At 45.8% G+C, this 25,943-nt stretch overlaps 1 protein-coding gene across 5 annotated transcripts in view; it reads left to right on the top strand.

Moving 5' to 3' along the window:
* Positions 1–10,227, top strand: part of URM1 (ubiquitin related modifier 1) — a 33,409-nt gene extending 23,182 nt beyond the window's left edge. The window contains exons 4-6 of one of the 5 annotated variants that reach the window (XR_014785909.1): positions 6,652–6,700; positions 7,272–8,055; positions 8,203–10,216. Coding sequence is in view for 1 of the 5 variants with exons in the window: in XM_084821057.1 (XP_084677183.1) it covers positions 6,652–6,700; positions 7,272–7,340 (118 nt within the window). In the remaining 4 variants the exon portion in view is untranslated. Of the gene's footprint in view, positions 1–6,651; positions 6,701–7,271 lie in introns of all 5 variants that reach the window. The other 4 variants (XR_014785912.1, XR_014785910.1, XR_014785911.1 and 1 more) reach the window with 4 other exon arrangements.
* Positions 10,228–25,943: the final 15,716 nt, after the last annotated feature.

Below are 25,943 nucleotides of genomic sequence, written 5' to 3'. Positions count from 1 at the left end.
GTGCGCACGCGCGCATATGTATACTTATTTTCATGGGTGTGGGTGAGATCGACTGTCCAGTGTAAGGTTGCCCTAGTGAGGGCCTCACGTCTGAGTCAAAACTCGAACTCAGGATTTTCCTGGTTTTAATCTGGCATTCTATCCACTACACCACACTCCCTCCTCCTCTATATTGTTTGGAGAAGCCACCGACAGCTCAGAGCCATCTTGGAAATGGGATCTCTTTGTCCTGTCTCATAATACGAGAACCCAGCGGGGTCCTCCCATGAAACTGATGGGTGGGGGATTCAGGACAAGAGGAAGGACTTCTTCACACAGCGCAGAGTTAAACTATGGAACTCACTTCCACAAGACGTAGTGATGAACACCAACTTGGATGGCTTTCTAAGGGGGTTAGACAAATTCCTGGAGGAGAAGGCTGGCTACTAGTCCTGGGGGCTATATGCTACCTCCAGGATCAGGGGCAGTATGCCTGTGTACGCCACTTACTGGGGAACATGGGCGAGAGACTGCTGTTGCACTTGTTTCCTGCTTGTGCCTTTCCTGTGGGCAGCTGGTTGGTCGCTGTCTGAACAGAATGCTGGACTAGATGGACCTTTGGTTTGATCCAGCAGGACTCGTCTTATGTTCTTATGTTCAGGCTGTGAGTGCTGGTTCTTATGTTGCCCAAACAGCAGCAACATCCATGTGCAAGGGGGAGGTATCAACAGGCATGCGGACAAGCCCAAGATTTGCAGAAGATTAGGGGGGGAAACGCTTAAGGGGAGTGACCAAAACAATATGCTGGCTGACAGTTAGACAGGAGGGGAAGGGGAAACCAGGATGGAAGGGAATGGAGCATCAGGAAACCTGAATGGGAGCATCCCACACTGCAACATTTTGTTGCAGTGTGGAGTTGTGATATATAAGCAACGTGGAGTGTGTGTTCTGTGACTGCACAGTGCCAATGTGAAACTAGGTACTGAATCAAGATTTTCACATTCTCAATCTATGCAGTCATGTTAAAAAACCAAACCAAACCAGGAGCTTCTAGCCCTTATGGACGTGAAGGCTGTGTCTGGCGTGATCTCAGAAGCCAGAGCAGGAACTAGGTTCCCAGTAGTCTGCACGTACAGCTTCATTGATATGCGTAGCTCTTTGGTAGAGAGCAGAATAAATGTTTCAGAACAAGCAATTAGAAAAAGGCAGACAGGGCAGGGGATGGGATTGTTGTCCCCAGAGCGCTGAAACATTTGAAACAGGGGCTGGAGCTCAGGGGTGTAGTATAGGGTTTGCATGCAAAATGTTCTTGGTTCAGTTAAAAGGATCCCAGGTAGCAAGTGATAGGAAAACTCCCCTCCATGCTTGAGGACTAGAAAGCTGCTGCCGGTCAGTGTTGACAATACTGTGCTAGATGAACATATAGTCTGACCTAGTATAAGGCAGCTTCCTATGTTCAAACACTATACAATCAGATGTCTACCGTTGTTGTTGTTGCATTTCTATACCGCCCCATAGCTGAAGCTCTTTGGGTGGTTTACAAAAGTTAAAACATTAAATGCAATATAAAAAGTTTAAAAGACATTTACAAAAAAGCACATAAAAACACACAAACAATATACACAAATAACATATAATTAAAAACAACTTTGAACTGTCAGTCATAACTAAAGACACATCCAGGACCGATTAAAACGCATCATGTGTTGCCAAAGGCCTGGGAAAAGAGGTAGGTCTTAACCTGGCGCCGAAAAGATAATAATGTTGGCGCTGGGCTGACCTCATCAGGGAGCTTGTTCCACAGATGGGGGGCCACCACTGAGAAGGCCCTCTCCCTCATTGCTGCCTTCTGAGCTTCCCTTGGAGGAGGCACTCGGAGGAGGGCCTTAGATGCTCAACGTAGTGTACGGGTACATTCATTTCAGGCAAGGCATACCGTCAGGTATTGCAGTCCCAAGCCGTGTAGGGCTTTATAGGTTAAACCAGCACCTTCAATTGAGCTCGGAAGCATATAGGCAGCCAGTGCAAGCGGGCCAGAGCCGGTCTTATATGTTCGAACCTTCTGGTCCCTGTTAACAATCTGGCTGCTGCATTTTGCATGAGCTGCAGCTTCCAAATGGTCTTCAAAGGCAGCCCCATGTAGAGTGCGTTGCTGTAATCTAACTTGGAGGTTACCAGAGCGTAGACAGCTGAAGCCAGGTTATCCCTGTCCAGATAGGGGCGTAGCTGGGCCACCAACCGAAGCTGGTGGAAGGCACTCTGTGCCACTGTGGCCACCTGAGCCTCAAGCAACAAAGATGGCTCCAGGAGGACCCCCAAGCTTCGGACCGGCCCTTTCACGGGGAGTGCAGCCCCATTCAGAACAGGTTGAGCACCCTCCACCCGGTCAGCAGAACCACCCACCACCAGCATCTCAGTCTCGTCTGGATGGAGTTTCAGTTTATTAGCCCTCATGCAGTCCATTGTCACACCCAGGCGCTGATTCAGCACATCCACAGCCTCACCTGAAGCAGATGAACAGGAGAAATAGAGCTGCATGTCGTCAGCATACTGATGACACTACACTCCGAAACGCCAGATGACCGCACTCAACGGTTTCATGTAGATGTTGAACAGCATGGGGGACAGATCTGACCCCTGTGACGCCCCATATTGGATAATCCAGGGGGCCGAGCGGTGTTCCCCAAGCAGCACCTTCTGGAGGCACCCCTCCAAGCAGGAGTGAAACCACTGCACTGCAGTGCCTCCCACTGCCAGCTCAGGGAGCCGTCCCAGAAGGTCACCATGGTCAATGGTATTGAAAGCCGCGGAGAGATCAAGGAGATTCAACAGGGTCACACTCCCCCGTCTTTCTCCCAACATAGGTCATCATACAGGGCGACCAAGGCTGTTTCTGTGCCAAAACCTGCCTGAACCCCAATTGAAATGGATCCAGATAATCAGTCTCATCCAAGAGTGCCTGGAGCTGGTTGGCAACCACTCGCTCAAGGACCTTGCCGAGGAATGGAACATTTGCAACTGGCCTATAATTATTAAGGTTTTCCGGGTCAAGGGAGGAATTCTTCAGGAGTGGTCTCACCACCTCCTCTTTCAGGCAGCCCGGGACCGCTCCCTCTCGCAAGGAGGCATTAATCACCTCCCTAGCCCAGCCGGCTGTTCCTTCCCTGCTAGTTTTTATTAGCCAAGAAGGGCAAGGATCCAATATACAAGTGGTTGCACGAATCAGTCCAAGCATCTTGTCCACTTCCTTGGTGGTGGCCCCCTGATTTTGGAATGCTCTTCCCAATGAGGTCTGCCTGGCCCCAACATTGTCTGAGGGTTAGAGCTGTAGCTTCAGGCTACCACATGGCAATAAGAGCAGGAAAAAAAGAATTTTTATGCTGCCTCTATCACGTCTGCAGAGTGCTGTCCCAGGAGGCTGTTCCAAGTGGTCCGGAACCTGGTCGGTCCAGTTGTTCCGGAATCAATGGAGCATTCTAAGGCCTCCTGTGATGAGTTTGCAAAGCACTTTGCAGATAAAATCGACCAGATCAGGAGTGCTGTTCTGTGCGCTGTGGATACAGTTAGTGAACGAGGGGTGGCCAGTGGCAGACTGGTTGTGTGGGATCGGTTCCAGCTTCTTCCTTCTGAGGAAGTGGACAAGGTGCTTTCATCTTTAAGGCCGACCACCTGCTTACTCGATCCTTGCCCATCTTGGCTCATTATGAGCTTCAGGGAGAGACTTAGGGAGGGGATCAGGGCGGTGGTGAATGCCTCCCTCGAGGAGGTGGTGATAAGACCACTGTTAAGCCATCCTTGGATCCCCAAGACTTGAACAACTTTCACCCGGTCTTGAATCTGCTGATTTGGAGCAAGGTGATGGAGCGGATGGTGGCTTTGCAGTTGCAGGCACACTTGGAAGAAGCTGATTATCTGGATCCATTTCAATCAGGCTCCAGGCCTGGGCATGGGACAGAAACGGCCTTGGTTGCCTTGGTGGATGATATGGGGAGAGCTCTGGATAGGGGCGAATACTCCTTCCTTGTTCCCCTTGATCTCTCAGCCGCTTTTGATACCATCGACCACGGTATCCTCCTGGACTGCCTGGAGGGATTGGGCTTTGGGGCACCGTATTACGGTGGTTCCGTTCCTTCCTCTCTGGCAGGTACCAGAGGGTAGCTCTGGGGGAGGAGACTTCAAACCCTTGGCTGCTCACTTGCAGGGTGCCACAGAGTTCTATTCTCTCCTTGATGTTATTTAACATCTATGTGAAGCCGCTGGGGGCTATCATCAGGAGGTTTGGGGTGCAGTGTCACCAATATGTGGATGACATGCAACTTTACCTCTCATTTTAATCCTCGCCAAGGTTGGCTTCGAAACCCTGTCCAAGTGTCTGGAGTCGGTGAGTGGCTGGATGGAAAGGTCTAAGCTGAAACTGAACCTGACAAAACCAAAGTACTTTTTGTGGGGGGCAAGGAGACGTTGGGGGATGTTGACCTGGTGTTTAATGGGGTGCAGCTACCCCTGAAGGACCAGGTGTACAGCCTGGGAGTCATTTTAGACTCCCAGCTGTCCATGGAGGCTCAGGTGCCAGCCATGAGCTGGGCAGCGCTATACCAACTCCATCTGATATGGCTGCTGTGCCCCTATCTCCCTAACCATCTGCTCCCATCAGTAGTTCATGCCCTGGTCTCCTCTCGCCTAGACTACTGTAATGCGCTGTATGTGGGGTTACACTTGAAGATGGTTCAGAAGTTGCAGCTGGTGCAGAACGCAGCGGCCCGCCTGATTAAAGGCAGCCTTCGGCGAGATCACATCACTTCCGTGCTGAAGGAGTTGCACTGGTTACCAGTTATTATTATTATTATTTATTGCATTTATATCCCACCTTTTTTCCTCTTGTGAGGAACCCAAGGCGGCTTACATTATCCTCCTCCTCTCCATTTTATCCTCACAACAACAACCCTGTGAGGTGGGTTGGGCTGAGAGTCTATGACTGGCCCAAAGTCATCCAGTGAGCTTCCATGGCCGAGTGGGGAGCACCTCCAACAACACCAGGGACGCCACTCAACAAGATCAGCCTCAGTAGACCCTCTGTCTGTCCCATCAGCCAGGACAGCTAGGCTGGTGAGGACAAGGGAGAGGGCCTTTTCTGTGGTGGCCTCACTCTGTGGAATTCCCTCCCTAGTGACCTCCGCCATGCCCCCTCTTTGCTGAGCTTCCGCCAGGCTTTAAAAAACTGGCTGTTCAGGTGGGCATTTGGAATGGGTTAGGGTTTTTTAGAGCGGTGTTGTTTTGTTATGTTGTTTTGTTCTGTTGATTATGTAAATTCATTGTATTTTGTATTATTAGTATTGTACGCCACCTAGAGTGGCCAGGTAGCCGGCCAGATGGGCGGCTAATAAATCTAAATAATAATAATTGTCATCTTTTCGGTGCCAAGTTAAGAACTTCCTCTACTTCCAGGCATGATAAGGTTTTTAACGGGTCCTGGGATTTCTTGTTGCTGATTGTTGAAATAGTTTATATTTTTTAATGTTAATGTTTTTTTAATGTTATGTTACTTTTTTGTATTTTTAAGATTTTAATCTTTGTAAACTACCCCAAGAGCTTTGGCTGTTGGGTGGTATAGAAATGGGATGGATGGATGGATGGATGGATGGGATCTGGAAAAAGGTTTTTGAAAAATAACAACTTCTTTCTCTACTTCCTGCATTAGGGGTCAATCTGCTCAAAATTGTTAATACATTTTGGCAGAAGGCCAACAACATTCAATCTGTAGTCGTCCCCGTCCCCCCACGAATTGGCATGTGTTAGTTGCAATTTGGATTTCTTTTTTTTCCTGGGGAGGCAAGGAGTCTCTGACGCAAAAACTTAGAACTCCTATCTAGAGAGGAAACATAATTCTGCAATGAGAACCCATCAATTGAATTTGTGGGGGATCCCTGGCTTGGCACTGGAACATTTGAAAAGGATCTCAGGATTGTAGTTGATCAGAAGCGGAACATCAGCCAGTGCTGTAATGCAGCGACACAAAAGGCTAATGTGATCTTAAGCTGCATTAATAGAACCATTACAAGAAGTATTTGTTCAACTTTATTCTGCAGTACTCAGACCACATCTACATCCAGTTCTGGCCATTGCACTTTAAGTAGGATATAGAAAAATTGGAATGGGTTTAGAGGAGGACAATGAAGATGGCCACGGGCATGGAAAACAAGTCCTGTGAGTGAAGGTTGATGGGAAGAGAAGATTGAGGGAGATGTGCTAGGCCTCATCCAATCCCTGCAGGGCAGAATGAGATCTAATGGGCTTAAGTTACGGGCAGGTAGATTTCAGGTGAACTTTAGGAGAAAAGTCTTTGACAGTCAGAGATGATTGACAACGTACCCAATGACCTAGAACAGGGGTGGGCAGGAACTAGATCTCCAGAAGTTTTGGGCTTCGTCTCTGAGCATTCTTGGTCATTGGCTGTGCTGGCAGTGGCTTCTGGGAGTTGAAGTCCAGAGCATCTTGAGGTCTACCTTCTGCCACTGCTGATGTAGAGACGTGGGTGGCCTCTCCCTCGCTGGAGGAGATATGCTTCCTGCATTGAACATGGGGTGGGACTACTAGATGGCCTCTAAGCCCCCCTCCAACTCTATCCACAGCCTTCTACCCAGTTCCGTTAACAACAACTCCGTATTCTTGCAGGCGCCCGGGAATCTTGGTGCTCATCAATGACGCCGACTGGGAATTGATGGTTTGTACAGCTCCCACCATTTTGTGTTTGCCTGTGTTTGTGTGTCATTGTTAGCAACCACGTTGTGAAGTCTCTTGCTGGACATTACTTGAGAGACTGGTCCTCCCTGAGCTGCGTGGAGCAGGGAAATGGTGCAAAACTGACTGGATGTTGGGAGGTAACGGTGGAAGGTGGTGTTTGCCCAGGGGTGGGCAACTTGTGGCCTTTTCCAGGATTCTCCATTACGTCCCCTCTGGTTTTCTGTTTTAGTTTTAGTTAGTTTAGTTTTAGTTAGTTTTAGTTTTCTGTTTTAGTTTTCTGTTTTTTCTGTTTTATTCCCCAGCATTCAGCCAGTGTTCTTGGGCGATGGAGCACACTCGGTCCCTGTTGGGCTGCTTTTGCCCACACCCCTAGTTCTTTTCTACATTTCGGTTTTGTACTTCTTCCCCCCTAAACCTGCTGATACTTCCCTTGTTTGTGTGGATGGTGTCATTTTGGCTGCAAAAGGACTGCTCCTCAGAGAACTGAGTTCACTATTAGTATATATATGATGACAGATAAATTATTCCTCTCTTTCTTTTTCTTCCTTCAGGGGGAGCTGGATTATCAACTCCAAGACCAGGATAATGTCGTTTTCATCTCTACCTTACACGGTGGTTAGACTGCTGGAAAAACAAAAAGGACATAAAGATTAATAATACTGGGCCCAGATATAACCTTCCTCGCTCTCTCGGCCTTCATCCGAGATGAGTCAAAACAGATCCAGTATTTTACTAGCAGATCCCTTCCTCATAAATCCTGCCCGCTTGACACACAGCTCCTCCCATCCTCTGCTTTGGCTCTCAACACTTTTGTCTGGGGCTGGGATTGGGAGGGTTTCTAACTGGGGTCACTCTCTTCCTTCCTCCTGGAGACGCGTGCCGTGGAACGAATGGCTGAAAGGGAGCTGCTCGACCACCAAACCGGCTGCAGCCGAGCGGGCCTTGGCTCGTTCACTGTCATGCTCCTGAATGGTCTCCTTTTCTCCCCGGCAGCGGCGAGAGACAGCTGCAGGACTGTGATCAAAGTGGTGGATATCCCTTTCCCTCGGATCCAGCCCTCAGATCCGATCGCGGCCGTTTTGCAGTCATTAATGGAAGGACTGCATCGTCTGCCTTCACTGCAGCAACCCGTCCGCACTTGATTGGCCAGGCCTGGATGCCAGTTCTGTGGCTGAAATGAACCCTGCTGAAAGGGAGTCGGTCCAGTGCCAACTCACAAATGAGGACTTTGAATTTGTGACCACGAAGAACTCTTTCACCTGCCTTAAAAAAAAATTATTCAACATCTTTTATTTTATATTAGTACTGCCTGGTCCTCTTCTCGTACTGCTGTGTGTGGCTGGTAGCTCCCATATCAGGGGGCAGTGAATCCACTCCGGGTTTCAGGCAGAACCAGTCAGAACTCTGAAGGAGCTATCCAAGGTGCTTTGCACCTTGGATAGCTCCTTTAGAGGTCTGACTGGTTCTGCCTGAAACCCGGAGTGGATTCACCGCCCCTTGGAGCTACCAGCCTCCACTGCCTGGATTCCAGTTCTGTCTCGGTTGTGTGCTCAACAGGGTGGTCTTGAGCAAGCCACTCCCTACGTCGGTCTTAATTCAGCATATGTGAAATGGGATCTGTAATGGCCCGCTCTGCAAGATGGTTGTGACCCTAGACAATAAATGCTGTAAAAGCGGCTTGGACAGTGACAAAGTGCTGTATAAGCAGTTGATAATAATAGTGCCACTGCCTGCAATGCAGGGACGGGAACCTCAGGACCACGGACCAAATCCCGCCCTGACCCTCCGAAGTCCCCCAAACTGCCATGACCCTTTCCCTGGCCCTGCCCCTTTTCCTCAACCACCCATTTTTGGTGGCTTTCCAGCTTTCTCACGGGTTTTCCCCCATTCTAAAAGTTTGAAATGCCCCTCCTAAAGCTCAGTGACTGGCAGTCAAGAGTTTGAAGCGACAATAGGCTGGTATTTTGGCCCCACCCCTTTTGTCTTGGGCCCTGCCCACCACTGGAATGCGGCCCCCGAGAGCTTCTCCAAAAGTGAATTCAGCACTCAGGCTGAAAGAGGTTCCCCACCCCTGTTGCAATGTGTTGTGATCCGGCTTGTGAGGGTTAGTGGGTGTTTTTTGTGGGCATTTTTTAACTGCGGGCCCCATGCGATCTGCAGTGTACTTTCAGGTGGTCCGTAAGCTTGTGCTGAAAACGAAGAGCCAGAGGTCTCTTTTAACAACATAAGAGCATCCCTGCTGGGTCGGACCAAAGGCCTGTCTAGTCCAGCGTTTTGTTTCCCACAGTGGCCAACCAGATGCCCCCATGGGAAGCCCCCATCAGGACATGAGTGTGGCAGCACCTGCCTTTTTGAAGTTTCTACTGCAACAACCAGAAAGACATGCAAGGCGGATTCATGCGTGGTTTATGAACGTCTCAGGGGGCATTTGGCTGGCTTTCGTTGGACAAAATGCTGGCTGCAAGGCCTTGTCGGATCAGTTGACCAGTAGGGCAATTCCTTATGGAGTCTGCTCAAATTCCAGCAGTCTTAAGTAGGGGAATGATACATTTACAGGAAATTCACAAATATGACCTCCCTGCCAGTGGGAAGAGGAGATACATTTAATTCTTTTAATGCCATATTGGACATTTATTTAAAAAGAAAGGCAAGAGTGTGTAGGTAAATTTAAATGATTACGCATTCCTTTCCCCGTTTAGCAATTCCAGTTATTGTCACTTCTCTGTGGCATGGTGGTCCATGTTCAGCTTTAAGCCACCATTCACATTCTTTCAGGGGGCTTCTGAGAAGCTGTAATTGCTTGGATGGTTTCAGGCAGAAAGGGAGCCTTAGAATGGTGGGTCCTTACATAACTTTGCCATTCTGCCCTTTAACTTTGGAGGGGGAGCAAAGAGCCCACACCGTGCCTCCTGCTAGATTCTCCAACCTTGGTGCCCTCCAGATGTTTTGGACTACAATTCCCGTCATTCCTGACCACGGGCCATGCTGGCTGGGGTGATGGAGGTCCTCTAGTTGAGTGAGGCTGCAGTAGAGGGTGTGCACCTTGCAAAGAAAACCACTACTGGAGTTCACTCTCAGAAACAGTCTTTGATGCCAGGTCTTAGCTCTGAACCCATGTGCACAGCGCCTTTCCCTCGCCTCTGAGCAATATCAATCAGTTTATATATCTGAGATTAGGGGTATGAGCTTCTAGGGCCAATGATGTGTTTTTGACTATGCGCCTTGCGCCGGGAACTGCCTCCCTGCTTCTGGACAGTACCTCAAACGCACTTTTTCAATGAAGCCCTTGGCACAACCTCTGAGTCTGCATCTCCTACTGAAACAAACCCAAGTACATGAGAGCTGAACCGAAAGCAGGTTTTTCTCCTGTTCCCTCCATCCCCCTCGCCTGTGTCGAATTTTGGATTGTAAGTGCTTTGGGGCAGGGAACTGTCCTCTTCTACTTATTAAACAAAGCATCGTGCATATAGGTGGGATGATGTAAATAAACAGCTTCAATAAACTCTGACCTCTCTCCAATTAGACAATTATCTAGAGACTTCAACCTCCAGTTATATACACACAGCAACTGCGAGAAGTCAATGGAACAAATTCACACTGATTAGAATTAGTATATTTTCCCAATTCTGACTTTTATTATGTTTTTATAAGGCACTATATACATTCAGTAAAGACACAACCAACCACTGTGTTGCCAATAAGGGGGGAAAGCAGTTAATGGCCTGGGGTTTGCAGCCTGGGCATTTATTTTCTGCAGGCAAAAGGACGAGTGCCAGACTCTGGTCGTCTTACGCTGTGGATTGCACATTTTAGATGGATAGAGCAGAATGCGATGGCTTTGTCTGAACCGCAAGACGATCAAGCTTGTAGCCTCTTTGTATATTTTTTTAACTGAACAATTTTTCAGTTTTAACTTTGGGAAGAAAGGATGTGATTCTGGTTTGTTTCCAACCAGTTCAGAGTGTGGGGGTGGGGAGTTGCTTCCAGTGGCCAGAGGGGCTAGAGAGCCTTCTCCAGCCTGGTGCCTCCAGATGTGTTCGACTACAACTCCCAGCATGCCCCAGCCAGCCATGCTGGACATTGCAGTCCAACACATCTGGAGGCCACCAGGCTGGAAAATATCCTACTATACACAGTTTCGTAGAATGGTAGGGCTGGAAGGGGCCTACAAGGCCATCGAGTCCAACCCCCTGCTCAGTGCAGGAATCCAAGCCAGAGCATCCCTGACAGGTGGCTGTCCAGCCTCATCTTGAATGCCTCCAAGGTGGCAGAGCCGACTACCTCCCTAGGTAATTGGTTCCATTGTCATATTGCTCTAACAGTCAGGAAGTTTTCCTGATGTTCAGCCGGAATCTGGATTCCTGTCACTTGAGCCCATTATTCCGTGTCCTGCACTCTGGGATGATCGAGAAGAGATCCTGGCCTTCCTCCCCGTGACCACATTTCAAGTCCTTGAAGAGCGCTATCATATCTCCCCTCAGTCTTCTCTTCTCCAGGCTAAACATGCCCAGTTCTTTCAGTCTCTCCTCATAGGGCTTTGTTTCCAGTCCCCTGATCATCTTTGTTGCCCTCCTCTGAACCCTCTCCAGCTTGTCTGCATCCTTCTTAAAGTGTGGTGCCCAGAACTGGACACAGTACTCCAGATGAGGCCTAACCAGTGCTGAGTAGAGGGGAGGTAGTATTTCAGTAGAGGGGGACTAGTACTTCAGAGAGTTTTATCTCATTCTCCGTGTTTTGCCTTGAGCAATAAATTTCTAAAAAGAGGTACAGCGGTTTAACCCTGCTTGGAAGGTATATCTTTGGAAGTTTGTACCCTCTCATTCAAGCTGTGACATGCAGCTTACAATAAACACAAATAAAAACAATTTAAATACACGGTAAAACCATAAAGCCAAAAGCAACATAAAATATGATGACAAAAGTTTCACAGCACCCCAGAACTAAAGATGCCTTCTTTCCCCACTGCTGCTGCCTTTGATGGGTTGCTTTCAAAAAAATCTTGAATTCTGAAAGGGAAAAGTGGTTTCATGGTTAGCCTGTCAGACTAGGACTGAAGATATTCAGGTTCAAATTCTGCATGATTTAATTTGTTTTTGTTTTTAATACATACATGACCCTATAGGCTTCCTTTAAGGGGGAAATCCCTCTCAAGGCAAGTGGGGTGTAGTGGTTAAAGTGTTGGACTGGGACTTGAGAGATCTGGGTTCTAGTCCTCACTTGGCCGTGAAGCTCACTGGGTGACTTTGGGCAAGTCACTGACTCTCAGCCTAACCTACCTCACAGGGTTGTTGTGAAGATAAAATGGAGAGGATTAGGAACATGTAAGCCACCTTGGGTTCGTTGCAAGAGGCAGAAAGGCAGGATATAAATGTAATAAATAAAGAAGGCGGCTTCCAGTGATCAATGCAAACATCAACAATTCCAAAATGGAACTTATAATAAGATACAGCAGATTAAAACGAAAATCTTTGGCCTAATACAGATATTACAATCTAATAGCAATTACAGCTGAACATTCTTTCCATTCATTGGCCAGATAAAACCCAAGTAGGAGAAAGCCATTGAAAAGAAGTATGTCTTCTACGGCTCTCCTAAAAGGCTGCCACTGATTACCTCTGAGCACAAGAAGGCTGATATATGAGCTGTGTTTATATGTAGAAAGGTTGGATAACAATATTTCAAATAAAATCCCTACTCAGCCATGATACTCACTGAGCAACCTTGGGTCAATCGCAATATCTCTGAGCCTAACCTACCTCAAAGGCTTGCTGTGTAGATACAGGAGTGGAAGGCCATGTACTCTACCCCAAACATCTTGGAAGAAGGATGTGTTGTGGGGGCGGTTATAAAATAACCAGAAGCAGGGGGGCTTTGGCTATTGGGCGGTATAGAAATGAAATAAACAAACAAACAAGGGGGCACAGTAAGGTAAAACCGAGATTCTAGAATAATATATTTGAGAGGTTATACCTCTCAATTTTCTGCTTGTGGAATTTGAACCGTTCAGGTAGACTTTCAGGCCCCTGCTTTAAAGCAATTGCCACAAGGCTGGCCTAGGGGGGAAATGAATTTCTAGGATGCTTTGGACACAATCAGCAAGTTAGTAGGGCTGTTAAAAAAACAAAACAGAATCCGAATTCTGAAGAGTAAGAACAAGGCTGTAATCTTGCTGGTTGCAAGCATCTTGACAAAATGTTCTTCCCTAAATTAGTTTCCTGCATTCAGCAGTACACAGTAGCACACACTCACAGTGGTAAAAACATGGGCTTTTTTCAGTGGCATTAATTCCAGCAACCTCTGCCCTAGAGAGTTATTTCTGTTGGCTGCCTTGCTTTCAAACTCAATTTTAGCTAGTAGTGTGTACCACCTTGATTATTATACCAAAACAAGGAAGTTTTGGAAATGTACAGGTGGAAGATTGAAAGCAGATTTTCCCATATCCCAGGGGTGGGCAACTTGTATCTCTCCAACTGTTTTGACCTACAACTCCCATCAACCTAACCAGCATAGCCAGTGGTGAGGGATTATGGGACTTTCCGGCTAAAACATCTGGAGAACCTTGCATTGCTCTCCCCTGCCCAACCCCATCAAAACAGAGCTGTGCAACTCCCTGTTCCTGGAATCTTAGGCTGGCTAAAAATTTAAGAGCGCAATCCTAGGCATGTTTCGACAGAAAAATAAATCCTACAACTCCCACCGTTCCCCAGCCAGCCATGCTGGCTGGCGAATGCTGGGAATTGTAGGAATTTGTTCTGTCGAAACATGCCTAGGATTGCGCCCTAAGTGGTGAACGAATGGTCAAATTTCTTTCCACCACTACTTTATTAAAATGTTAATCGCAACAATAACAGAAATGAAAAGAAGGGGTGCAGGTAGAACAAAAGCATTTGTGTGTGTGTGTGTGTACACACACACACAGCTGTACTCCATTAGAAATTTAAAAACAAACCACCAGGAAAAGCAAAATTTCAGAACATAGAAAAAACCACATTGGAAGCAAGAAGTTCTTTTTTATAATAATAAATGGGTCCAATTTATTATAAAATTGTCCTGTCACTGTCATTTTTGTTGTTGTTTTTATATGTGTTAATTTAGCCTATATAGAATATATATATATATATATATATATATGGCCAAAAGAGCCTTCTAATAATTATATGTCCATTGTTACAGTCTTTGGCATTTGCATAGAAAATCCACTATTTGCTTTCAGTGAGGTAAGTCGGAAGGGACACTCCTTCTTCTTAAGGGACTGTGTTTCTGTCTTCACTAAAGTTCAATATTCATGTTAGGTGAAAGTGGCAGCGTAGCCAGGAATTATTCATCGTGCCGGAGGTACAATCCTGCACTTCCTCAAAACAATTCCCCCCCCCTTTTTATTGCAGAAACAAAGCAAAACAAAAGAGTTTTACAAGAATACTAGCAATAGCAAAGTTAGTTTCTGACAGCATACAATCTAATAGAATTCTTTTCAGAAATGGAGAAAGAATCAGCTCTTGAACAAAAATTTAAATAATGGCAAACAATATACCTATTTTATGCTGTATTCCATTAGACATTTTTTAAAAACTACCAGGAAAAGTAAAATTTAAAAACAAATCAGGTAATCCCTGGATTGAGAACATAGAAAAACCACATTGGGTTTTTGGAAGCAAGAAGTTTTTTTATAATAATTAATAAATGGGGTCTGTTTTATTATTAAGTTGTCCTGTCACTCTCCCCCCCACCTTTTGATCTTATATAATGTGTTAATTTAGCCATTAACTCAATAAATAAGGTTGCAAACCTATGCATGTTTAGACAGAAAAAAAAGCCTTACAACTCCCAGCATTCCCCAGCCAACTGGCTGGGGAATGCTGGGAGTTGTAGGACTTTTTTCTGTCTAATCATGCATAGGATTGCGCTCCAAGTAAGTAAAGAGTCAGCCACTTGGCGCACCGGTGCAACTAATGCTGTTTTGCTGCACAAACTCCTCCCACTCCTCCCAGAATCGCGATGCTTAAACTGGAGAGCGTGTCACTTGTGAACATTCCAGAGACACGCGATACGGCGTTGTGTTGCCACACAGGAGCAATTGTGGCTTATTCAACGAATGGGACAACGGTCCCTCTGCAACCTAAGTGGCCCCAATGTAGACTCCCCATGCAGTGCAGGAAGCAAAGGATAAGATACAAAGGGAACTTTTTGTACATCAGCTGAGCAAGGAGCTAGATGATCAGATCACAAACTTGCTGGTTTGGGGCACTCTCCCAGCAGGCAAAAATACTCTAGAAGTGCATCGGAGATGTCATATCTGTGTAAAATATTCCTCAGCATGCTAGTCTTCAAAACTGTTGGAAGAGGTGCCAGAGCAAGGGGTGGGCCATGCTTGTGATGTTTCCATCCCGGAGGCCGCAGGAAGTTGGATGTGAACAACAGGAAGTGATGTACTTCACGACCACAGTGAGCGTTCCCTGATAGTTTGGGGTTGCTGTGGTTCCGTGCAGTGAGATATAAAATAAGTAGAAATCTGTGCTCATAGGTGCGACATTTGAGTAAATTGTTGGAATGTGCAGTTTTTTTGAATTACACCGAGATCCTTAACAGGTAGGAAAAAAGCAATTGTTTGTCTAATTCCAAGTAACATTGCATGATGCTAATATTTCCGCTGCAGTGGCCCTAATCACAAACTTAAGGTGCAATCCTATGCATGTTTAGACAGAAAAACGGCCTACAACTCCCAGCTGGCTGGGACATGCTGGGAGCTGCAGGCCATTTTTCTGTCTAAAAACGCATAGGACTGTGTCCTTAATCTACTCTTAAACTGACCATATATGCCATCAAAAGAGTGTAATGGCCCAAGAAGGATGGGTTCTTAACTCTTACTTTTGTATCCTGGAACGGTGTTGTAAGGCTTCCAACAACAGCCCTACAAGGTAGATCAAACAAAGAGAGCAGGCTTCTCGCAATGATACTTTATTAGTTTTATAGCCCAGCAGGAATTTGAACTGGGTTTCTCCTTTCCAAATCCAACACTCTAATCATTCCACTGCACTGTGATTATTTTAATTGCCTATTATTTAACTAACCATTAAGCCTCAGATCCAAATTAGTTATCAAGTTCAGGGGTGGGCAGCAGGTAAATCAGGAGTGATTTGTTGTAGGACAGCAAGGGTTTCTGACTCCCAGTAGCTTAACAGAAACAAGTGAAACTGAAAGTTGTTGTTTTTTTTAATCTATGGCTGGCCTTATGTCAATCAATTATTTCCTAGCCTCTGTCTTCCTTACCTGTAAAATGAGAATATTAATTGTTTGCCTTTGACCAGGCCTTTGTGCAGTTCAACTGGCCACACTGAGAGAGATGTGTTAGAATTCCTGATTTATAGTAACTCCAATGCAGATTTTTTATTTATGTATACAATGTACAGCTGACACAGTGCAGAATGTAATGGACTCCGTGCCACATCCTCACTATTTTGCACCTGGCCCTGATGTGGGACTCAGGGTTCTAGTAAGGAACAAAGTAGATCCCAGAAGCCGGCCTTTCTGCTATACTGATGAGCCTTGAATTTGTTTGGTGTCTTTGAAAAATGATGAGTAATACATAATCAAATAACAAAACAGTCATCAGTCAAATGGGATCTAATAAAATACCAAGGTTAGAGCGATGCTTGGCTTATTATTAGCTCCGTTATTCCCAAAAGTTTGTAAAAGGAGTCTGGCTGGATTTAATGGAACTTCCACTGGTCACGGTCTTTCTCTATTATATATGGTGGCAGAATTTCCCAAACATTAAACGAAAACATTTTCCTACTGGAACCTTGTTACCCAAATTACCAGTATTTAGTGGTGGTCAATTTCATGATGCCTATGAAATTCATACTAATTTGATTTCTCTCTCTCGCTCGCTGTGACTGCACCCTACAGCAACCCTGCATAATATGAGGTGTGTATGAGTGTATCCAACAAGATACAGCATAATTTGTAACACCTTGTAGATGCTTACAATTTCCCTTGGTTACACAAGCATAGAAAGAAATAGATAAATGTGTGTTTTGCTGCAAGTGGCTACCGTCTGGAGAGCAATTTTGACCTGAGAGAGAACCGCGCTAGGGTCATGTAGAAAAGATGGGTCTCTTATACCCAACATATCCCCAAGTTCCAGTGGGATTATGACAATCAAGATCTCTCTTCCATTTGAAACCTATTCTATACCTGTAGAAGAATGAAACAGTAGAAGGGCAGAGAGGGCTGTCCCATTTTGGACAGCAGGTGGAGGGAATTGCCCCTTTTGAGTGCTTCCTTCCATAAACCGATACAAAACCAATCTCCCCACAAGTAGAAAACTAGCTCAGCAGGGAGCAGGATGAACTTGTAAGGCCTTCTAAGCATATGGCCATTCCTACATCTTGTGTCACAGAGTTCCATAAGTTAATTATGCATTGCAAGTGTGGTGAAGGGTGAAGGATACTAAATGAGGATTAAATATTAATTTAGTATTTAAATTATAAATATCCAGATATAGGTGCCTGCAGCGGGCCTGGTGAAAAGAGGATTTCTCTGTCTCTTCCTCCCCTTGGCAGCTGCTCAGTCCCTGGAAAATGCTACACAGAGGGTCAGGGAATAGGGTGAGCTCTGGTTTGGGGGTGGAAGGGGGATCCCCCAAACCCAAGCAGAGTCACCTTTGGTAAGTGGAGCCCATCCATCAACAGAAGGCAAATCCTGGATCCATCCCATAATCTTCCCCAACCTGGTGTCTTGGACTACAACTCCCAGGATTGTAGTCCAACACATCTGAAAGGTGGGAAGGCGACCGTAAATTCTTGCCAGGCTCAGCCACAGAGAGACTAAAAAGGACTCGTACTTCTTAAAAATGGCAAAAAGTCCCAATACACCAACACGTAATCTTGACAAGGGTGAGTGGGGTAGCTGTGTGTCTTTTTAGCTGGTGGGTTCCCTGCCGCAAACACAACAAAGCAGCAAAGGGAAGGTCTTTCTAGTGGGAAACCAGCCATACAGATACATCGGTGCCATCAAGCAGGTATGCACATGTGGTCATTTTCAACCGGGGGCAATTTTTGTGCCCGAGTCTCAAAAGTAACATATGCGCTGAATCCTTAAGAGCCACATCACAGCTATGGGGAATACGACAGAGATCTTTCAAACAGCCCCCTCCCCCTGCTACTTTGGCATAGGATGGTGCGTGCACCATGCTGTAACTGCAGGATGCGTGATGCACACAGTACATTTGCAGGGCGGGAGGAGCATTTAATCTGCTTTCATGTGTGTGTGTGGGTGGGTGGGTGGAGACATACAGCAGCCGTAGCTGAGTGAGAAAGAGTTGGCGACAGCCACGACTCTTGGGTAATTACAATAACGCACAGTATTAGGCCTTCCCTCGTGCCTCAATCATCCCTGCGTAAGAATAAAGCTTTGTTTTATGGGCCAAATACCGATTCCCCCCACCCCGCCCACAGTCTTACTCATCAAGGGTGATCCAGTGAAAGGGAGACCAATGTTTGTTGTCCTTTTTAACAGTTGTATAGAAGCGGGAATTTATCTTGTAGTACTGCACATGGGAGAAAAGCTGCACCTGCTAGAATTCCCTCTTCTTAAAGGATACTTAAGAGAGCGCCTTCTCCATTATCAATCTGCCCAATCACTGAGGTCATCAGATTTCATGCTTCTGGTGGTTCTGCATGGACCTATGGCCCGACTGGAGTCCACTCGGAGCAGAGCCTTCAGTGTGGTGGCCCCCTTTCTGTGGAACTCCCTGTCTCTTGGGGTCAAACGGGCACCAACCTTGTCCTCAGCAGGCGCTGAAAATAACACATCTTTATTTCAGGAAGCCTTTCTTGATTGACCAGCCACAGTTATTACTGGTATTCTGTTTGTAAAGAACTTTTAATCTGATGTTTTATTCTTTATGAGTTTTAATATAGCGTCATAGTCTTTTTATCTTTGATTGTTCACTGCTCTGGAAACTGTTTAGATGGGGAGCAGTATATAAATGTTGTAAGTAAATAAATAAAACAAAGGGGCAGATGTAGCCCAACTCTATTACAACACAATCTGATCATCCTAAAGCTGCAATCCTATGCATGTTTAGACAGAAAAGAAGTCCTACAACTCCCAGCATGCCCCAGCCAGCCATGGTGGCTATGGGTTGCTGGGAATTGTAGGACTTCTTTCTGTCTAAACATGCATAGGATTACACCCTAAGTTTCTTGAATTCTTTCCTCCTCCTGTGCTGTCCTTGCTGGATTTGGGCGGGGTGGGGTGGGGGCAAAGCAGCATCCATTCTAGAGGGTCATACAGAGCTGGGCCAGAAGGACCCCTCTGTTCTCCCTTGGGGTTATAGGGGCTGCAAGAAGTCTTTTGTCAGAAGTGACAGAGTGAAGTACTCATTATTACAGGTTGACTATTCTATGGGCTGTATGGGGCTAGGAATACTTCTACTGGGGGTATGGAGATGGTCTAGGATTTTAGGGGGGCTTTTGGGGTTTCCAGAAGTGCCATAAACCCTTCTCCTGCCCCTCCAGGCAAGACTTCAGGTGGTGTGGGGCAGAACAAATGTTTGTTACACCTTTAAAGCGCTGTCCTTAGATTGCAATACTTTAATAGAACATTTTATATTAATATTATTGGTGTTGTGATCATTACTTGCTCTAAGTCTTTGGTGTGGATGATGTGTGTGTATGTGTGCGCGTGCAAGGGGAGGGAGAATTAAAACCTCAAAGCCATTCTTCTACAAGCTTACAGGAGAGAACGGATTTTGCCTTCCTCAATCTGGTGCCCTCCAGATGTGTTCGACTACAACTGGTGGGAGCTGGAGGTTTGGGGAAGCCCGAGCCACATCTGGAGGTTTGGGGAAGCCTGACCTTTAGGCTGCAATCCTATCACCTACTTACTTGGGAGTAAGTCCCATTGAACTCTGAGTAGACATGTATAGGATTGCACTATTGGAAGTTGTGTGTCGGTGGGTGCTTTTCTGGAGTGGAGGTTGGTCCGTTTCACGGGCTTCACCATTGGAAGCGTGTGTCGTCCGTGCTGTAAAATAGCTACATGGAACCAGCATTGGGTAAACTAGAATCATCCTGTCGCTCGCTCTTGTTTTAAAAAACAGCCATTCTCTTTGGCTTTTTTTTATTTCCATCCCTCTGCTCACCACAAATGAATGGCCATGTTCGCGCTAGGTTTGTTTGCTTGGCCTAGGTTTCTCTCCCTCCCTTCTGCCTCCCTCCCTGCCTCTTTGGATTAGGAAATTAGCTTCTCCAGCCCCCAGCCCCACCTTATGACTGACTATGACAAGCCTGCCCCACTGCTGGGGGGGAGATGTACAAAAGAGGCTGCCTTAAAAACAAAAAATCTATATAATTAAGATTATAAATCATTCAGAGAGAGAAATACTGTGAACAGACAGCCTGGGGAATGGAGGAGAAATACGTTATCTGGTTAAAAGTGGGGAGAGGCAGATGTCCCCTTCCTCTTTCTTCCTCACTCCTTTACAACCCGCGGCGGAGCCTTTCTGGCATCCAAAACCTGGAGCATTTGAAGCCACGTGGCGAGACCTCTGGGTTGTGCCAGCCACAAACTCTGCTCCCTCCTTCTTCACTCATCACTAACATTACATCACTGGGAAGAGGATGGACATGAAAGTCAGCGGCTGGGCGTCCCCCAGGCCACCTCTCACCCCACCTGAAACTGACAAACCACATCACTGCCTCTACCCCAGAGCCAAGACCCATTTCTCAAAGGCCTTGCGCTTTTCTCCTCTCCTTTCTTCGGTAGTGATGGCAGAAGGAGACTGCAAACTGATGGCTTCCAGAATCTCTCTCTATATCTTCCACTCTCCTGCAACAAACTACAAACCTCCACCCAGGAGAGGATTACGGATCTGGAGGGGGGATTTGGGGACATGGGGAGGGAAGAGATATTTTGTCTGCCTCCAGCAGCACTCCTATACACACTTACCTGGGAGTAAGCCCCATTGAACTCAATGGGCTTTACTTCTGAGTAGACATGTATAAGATGGCACTGTTGATCTTCAAATGCCGTCACAGCTAGGTTCATATTAATATTTCGGATGTTTGTTATAGGCAGTTCTATCACCATCCATTGGCAAATAAACAATCCTCCCTGCCTCAATTTGCATGATTTTACACATGCTTAATCCGGGAGTTATTCAAAACGGTCCAAGGAGGGAAATTTCAACGTACATGCTCTGTCTTCTTCCAGCATGTTCTTGCAAAGGAATTCCCACCTGAATGCTTGCCCCATTTTTCTTCCTTCTTTTTAATTTTTTTTTTAAGAAAGGTTTCCCTGTTGAGTTCAATACCACAGGCTTCAGTTTGTTTGTTTTTTAAAGCCACTTTCAAAAATCCCATAAAATCTTATTCCCTTCAAAAGAGAAAAAACAAGATATAAATGGGAAACTGATCTAAATTCTTTAGCAAGCCATTCAAGTTCAGAATTAGAGGACTAAACAATTAGATGAGAATTAAAGAGAGGTAGAATTGCATCATCTATCTTTATGGTCCATTTCTATATGGGGTGTGTGTGTGTGTGTGTGTGTGATTAATAATTATATATATGATGCGTTTCTATATGTACAATACTTTTTATTCCACACAGCAAAATCTCTTGATAAACATCAGCAGATATTTTAACCACTCAAACTGCAGGCTTTTGAGGATCGATTAAAAAGAAATAAAAGAATTCGCACCTATTTTATACTTAACACTCAAGCCCTAAATCTGATTTCTATACAACAGAAGACTAGGTTAAAATAAAATACGAAGCGTATTGATTACCTTGCTGTAGGAGACCTGAAGTCCTACAAATTCAGCTCTTTGGCCTTAAATCAGTCTTCTAACGATGGAGTTGAAGACCCGGCCACAGATGTCCAGACACAATTCTTGGTTTGTATGTTTCCTGGACAAGAATTGCGTTTGGACAATCAGGAGCAAAGATCCTCTTTCCAGCATCTCTTGTGTTGGCACCTCTTGTAAGTGGGGGTGAATAAAAATAATAATGAAAAATGATAATAATGAAAAAATAATAAAATAGATTGCTTCCTAGAAAACGCAGCATTGTACATTCAGGCCCAGAGTTGTGGTTGGTCTCTTTCTCTCTCCCACTTCTCTTCCCACGTTTGCCATGTCTTTAACCAAAAAGAAAAAAAGAAACATAAAATTCATTTCCAGAACAGCAGGTCGTTTTGCAGGGGGAGGAAACAGACAAACCAAAATTGCTGAAGACTGATGAATCCTCATCCCTTCTAAACCTAGGCTGCTGTAGACTGTAGTTGTGAAACTGCCTAGGTTTTAAAAAGAAGAATTCAATTCCCCCGTTTCCACATCAAATAAAGCAGAGGGACTTTGTGCCTGGAGACAAACACTTGGGGGAAAAGAGAGACCCCAAACACCGGGAAGGTTTGGAGAAATCGTTTTCCATCCCTTTGGTGTTTGTGGGTGCTAACCAAGGGGGGCGAGGACCTCGCCACGTTTTGCCCCGAGGTTCGCGGGGGTCGATTTCGTTTTCAAGAAATCTGAACAAGACATCTGAAGTCCGCGTTTGATGGCAACTCGAAACAGGTCGCCCCAAACTCATGTGTGCGGAGAATCGTCCTGTACATTATTTCCCGCCGCACACCTCTCCACAAAAATTCAGAAGGTCTGATTTAAAAAACAAAAAAAAACCCTTTTATCTTTTTATTTTTTAAAAAATAATATCCTCAACACATGGTCATCCTTCTGTATTTTGAACCGTTTCGCTAAGTGGCAAAAAGGGGATACGTTCTTGGGGGATATTCCATGGTTCTCAGTCTTTTCTCCATAAAGTTAAAAATATTTTCCTTGTTCTACTAGCAAACACGATTTCCAGGCTGGAATTTCCTCGCCCACCCTCCACAACGAAACGAAGCACCCCCGTAAACTTTTCTACCCAACCGAATCCTTCCGTTCCTGTTTCTTTTCATGATTTGTTTGGATCTAGAAGATATTTTCAAAGGAACAAAAATATTATTCGAATTGCCGCTGTCAAAGGGTCCGTTATGATGTTGTCTGTTTTCCCCTCCGCCCCAATTTCAAATTTGGAAGGGTCATCTTTGCGGTAGTTGAGTGTTTTCCTTTTAAAACAAGAATAATACACCTCTAAAATGGGTTTGAATCCACGGAGACCTGAATTAGAAAGCGATTCGGTTACGCGTTTAGTAGTTACCTGTAGATTATATTATTATATTATTATATTATGTTACCTGCCTCTCTGGAAAACTGCAGAAAAGGATCCACCTGAAGATTGAAATCCAAACTCCAGAGTCGAAAGAAATACCTGCCAGAGGTGCTGTTATAACCTGAGCCGTAGCTTAGAGAGAAAAAATATTCTCTCTCTCTCTCTTTCACACACACACGCGCGTACACACGCGTGAAATGCAAAGTCTCATCAGACAGAGTTAGATTATATAATAGGCATTCCAGGTGGAGGGAGAGAGGGAGAGAGAGGGAAGGAGCCTTACCATTTCGAAACTCAACACAAATGAAGATGATCACCATCATTCCGAATAATAATTCATAAAAAGTCGACCTTAAAAATCAGACAAGACACAAGCAGGCCCGGTTTCAGGGGCGATCCGCTACCTAGCAGGGTGTACCCTTAATTCCCAGTTTCTCTGTTCCCTTTTTCTCTGGAATTCCCTAGATCCCCAGCCAAATGCTCCTATGGATGCTCAGAGAGGCGAGGGGAAAGAAAAGCATGCAAGAAAAAAGAGGAGGAAGAGAGAGAGAGAATAGTAATAGTTAATAATAATTATTAATACTAATAATAACAACAAGAAGACTGAGCTAGAAATGTAACTCGCAAGGCAGGATCTACCACTTCCAATGGCCATCCGTTCCAGTTTGGGTTCCCCTAGAAAGCGGAGTTCCTTCCCATTTACACCTGTTACCCCCTTCCTTCCTGCCTGCCTGCCTTGCTTGTTTGCTTGCTTGCTTGCTTGCAAGCCGCGCAGCTCTGCCGGTATCTCCCCGCAGTAGCTCCCAGACCCCCCCGCCCCCGCCAAGTGACTTTTTCTTTTTTTTAAACGGGGGTGGCTGGCTGAGGAGAGGACCGGAGGCTGTGAAGAAGCTGGCCATTTCTCTTCCAAATTTTCCTTGGGTATCTCCCCCCCCCTTCCTTTTCCGCTCCCCCCTCCCTGCTGATCTCCTTCACCGTCTGTCTGTCTGAGGATCTATTTTAAATTAATAAAAAATGTTTTGAAATCCCCCTCTTCCCCCTTGGTCTCTTCTCTCTCTCTCTCTCTCTCTCTCTGCCTTGATGCTTCCCAAATCCGTGCAGGCATCTTCTCTGCCGCCGCCGGCCTCTCATTCGCTGCCGAGGATGCAGGAGCTGGGCGCGCGGGAGAGCAGAGGAGCATCCTTTCTCCTCCTCCTCCTCCTTCTCCTCCTCCTCCTTTTTTGGCCCCAGGCCGCCAGGCTCTCATGCACAAACGCAGGGAAGCAGCGACTGAAGGCAGGGGCTGGCTCGAGGAGGGTTTTTAGTGACACCCTGCAACAATAAGTGTGTTGCATAGGAGGGTTAAGGAAGAATGGGGATGGCTTTCAATTGGTACTGGATTTGAATAACACCACAGGGTGATAAATGTCTATTGTGTTTTAGGGGGTAATGAATCTCCAGTCTCTTCAGAGCTCAGAAACAGCAGCTGCAACCTGGAACCGGCCATCTCTTAAAGACACAGCCACCCCCAAAGCCAGAGCCTGGAGTTAAGGATGCCGCCCGGTCCTGGTCAAGCAGCAACTGAGTGTGTGTGTGTGTGCTTATTTTTTCTTCTTTTTATCCATTGGGGGCTGGCGGTGGGGGAAGAGTTTGTCGACATATTATCATAAACAATCCGTGGGATGGTGTCCCATGTTAACAACAACCCACCAGCTTTGATATAGATAACTTTTAGGGTTCGTGCCACAGCTGCTGTTATTTTCTTCAGGACTGCGGAATTTATTTTGCAAAGCATCTTTCATCCTCAGCTTTTCTGGCCATAAGTTTTTTTTTCTTTTAAGTTAATGGAGAAAAGTATTAGGGACAGATGCATGTTTTTATGCAGATCCACTTTCCTTGAATCCTAATATGTAATATTTTGCAGATAAGATCTCCCCCTTTTAAAAGTGTGTATGCAAAGGCAAGGATGAAAGTAAAAAGTAGCAATCGATCTTTGGCTTGCAAGACCTGTGGACCCACATCAACTCATCCAGTCTCCAAGTGATGTAATAAACAATTTCCTATCAGATGCTTTGAAATCAGATCATATTGCCCAATATGCCGCAGAATCCTGTGCATGTTTACTCAGAAGTAAGTCTCCCTGTGTTCAATTAAGCTTTTCCCCAGGTAAGTGTGTACAGGATTGCAGCCTTAGGTGTTTGTTTGTTTTTAATTCACACACACTGCAGGCCTTCCAACCAGAGGAAAAATTATGTTTGGAACAATTTTGCCGTTTTTCTAGCACAGTCTTGGGGGATGCTAGTGTAGCCATTCTGAAGACGGCTTTGGGGAAAGGGAACAGTCGAAGAATCACCGGTTCGGAATGTTGCGAAAAATATTGCTGTGGAATGTCGCAAAAAGATTGCTATTTAAACCCACTTTAAAACAGCATAGCGGAGGCACATACACACACGGGACATGTTTTGTCCTTGCCTTTCTCTACTTCGGTGGTTTCTTAACGGTCTTGAGGTCTTTCGGGAGTGCCTAACAAGCCCCCACATCCATGAAGGCCTTTACTTTTCCACTGTGCCAAAGGGACAGTAGAAATGGAAAACCTCAAAAATAATACTCATTGTTTTCTGCTCATGAATACTATAGTATTGACTCCCATCGGCTCACAGCTGCAGTGCAAGTGGGCCGTGCGGCGTGCCGCTTCCCTTTCTGCTGTGAGGCAGAGCCTCCCAAAGGGGGGGGGGGAGGATGTAAAAGGGGGGGGCACGAGAGAGTGGAGACTGAGATCACAGCAAGTCAATATATAAATAAATGAAACAAACAAGGAAACCCAAAGCGTCGGTGAAGCAAAGGGTGTTAAGCAAACCCCTATGAAATATAGAATCTGGCATCATAAACACGATGCCAACAAACAGGAGCATGTCAGACTCCTGACTTCTAGCTTGGCTTGTCATGCAGTGAACTTTCCTTCTCTGCCAGGGACTCCATGCTGAACAGTTGAGGTTTGTTTTGTTTTTTTAAAGAGGAGGGCTTCCTACCCA

The sequence above is a fragment of the Heloderma suspectum genome, chromosome 14 (genome assembly GCF_057233095.1).
Source record: "Heloderma suspectum isolate Gila_16-S chromosome 14, 16-S_ref, whole genome shotgun sequence".
Lineage (NCBI taxonomy): Eukaryota > Metazoa > Chordata > Lepidosauria > Squamata > Helodermatidae > Heloderma > Heloderma suspectum.
The sequence above is the reverse complement of the archived record's forward strand: the minus strand, read 5'-3'. Positions and strand labels throughout refer to the sequence as shown.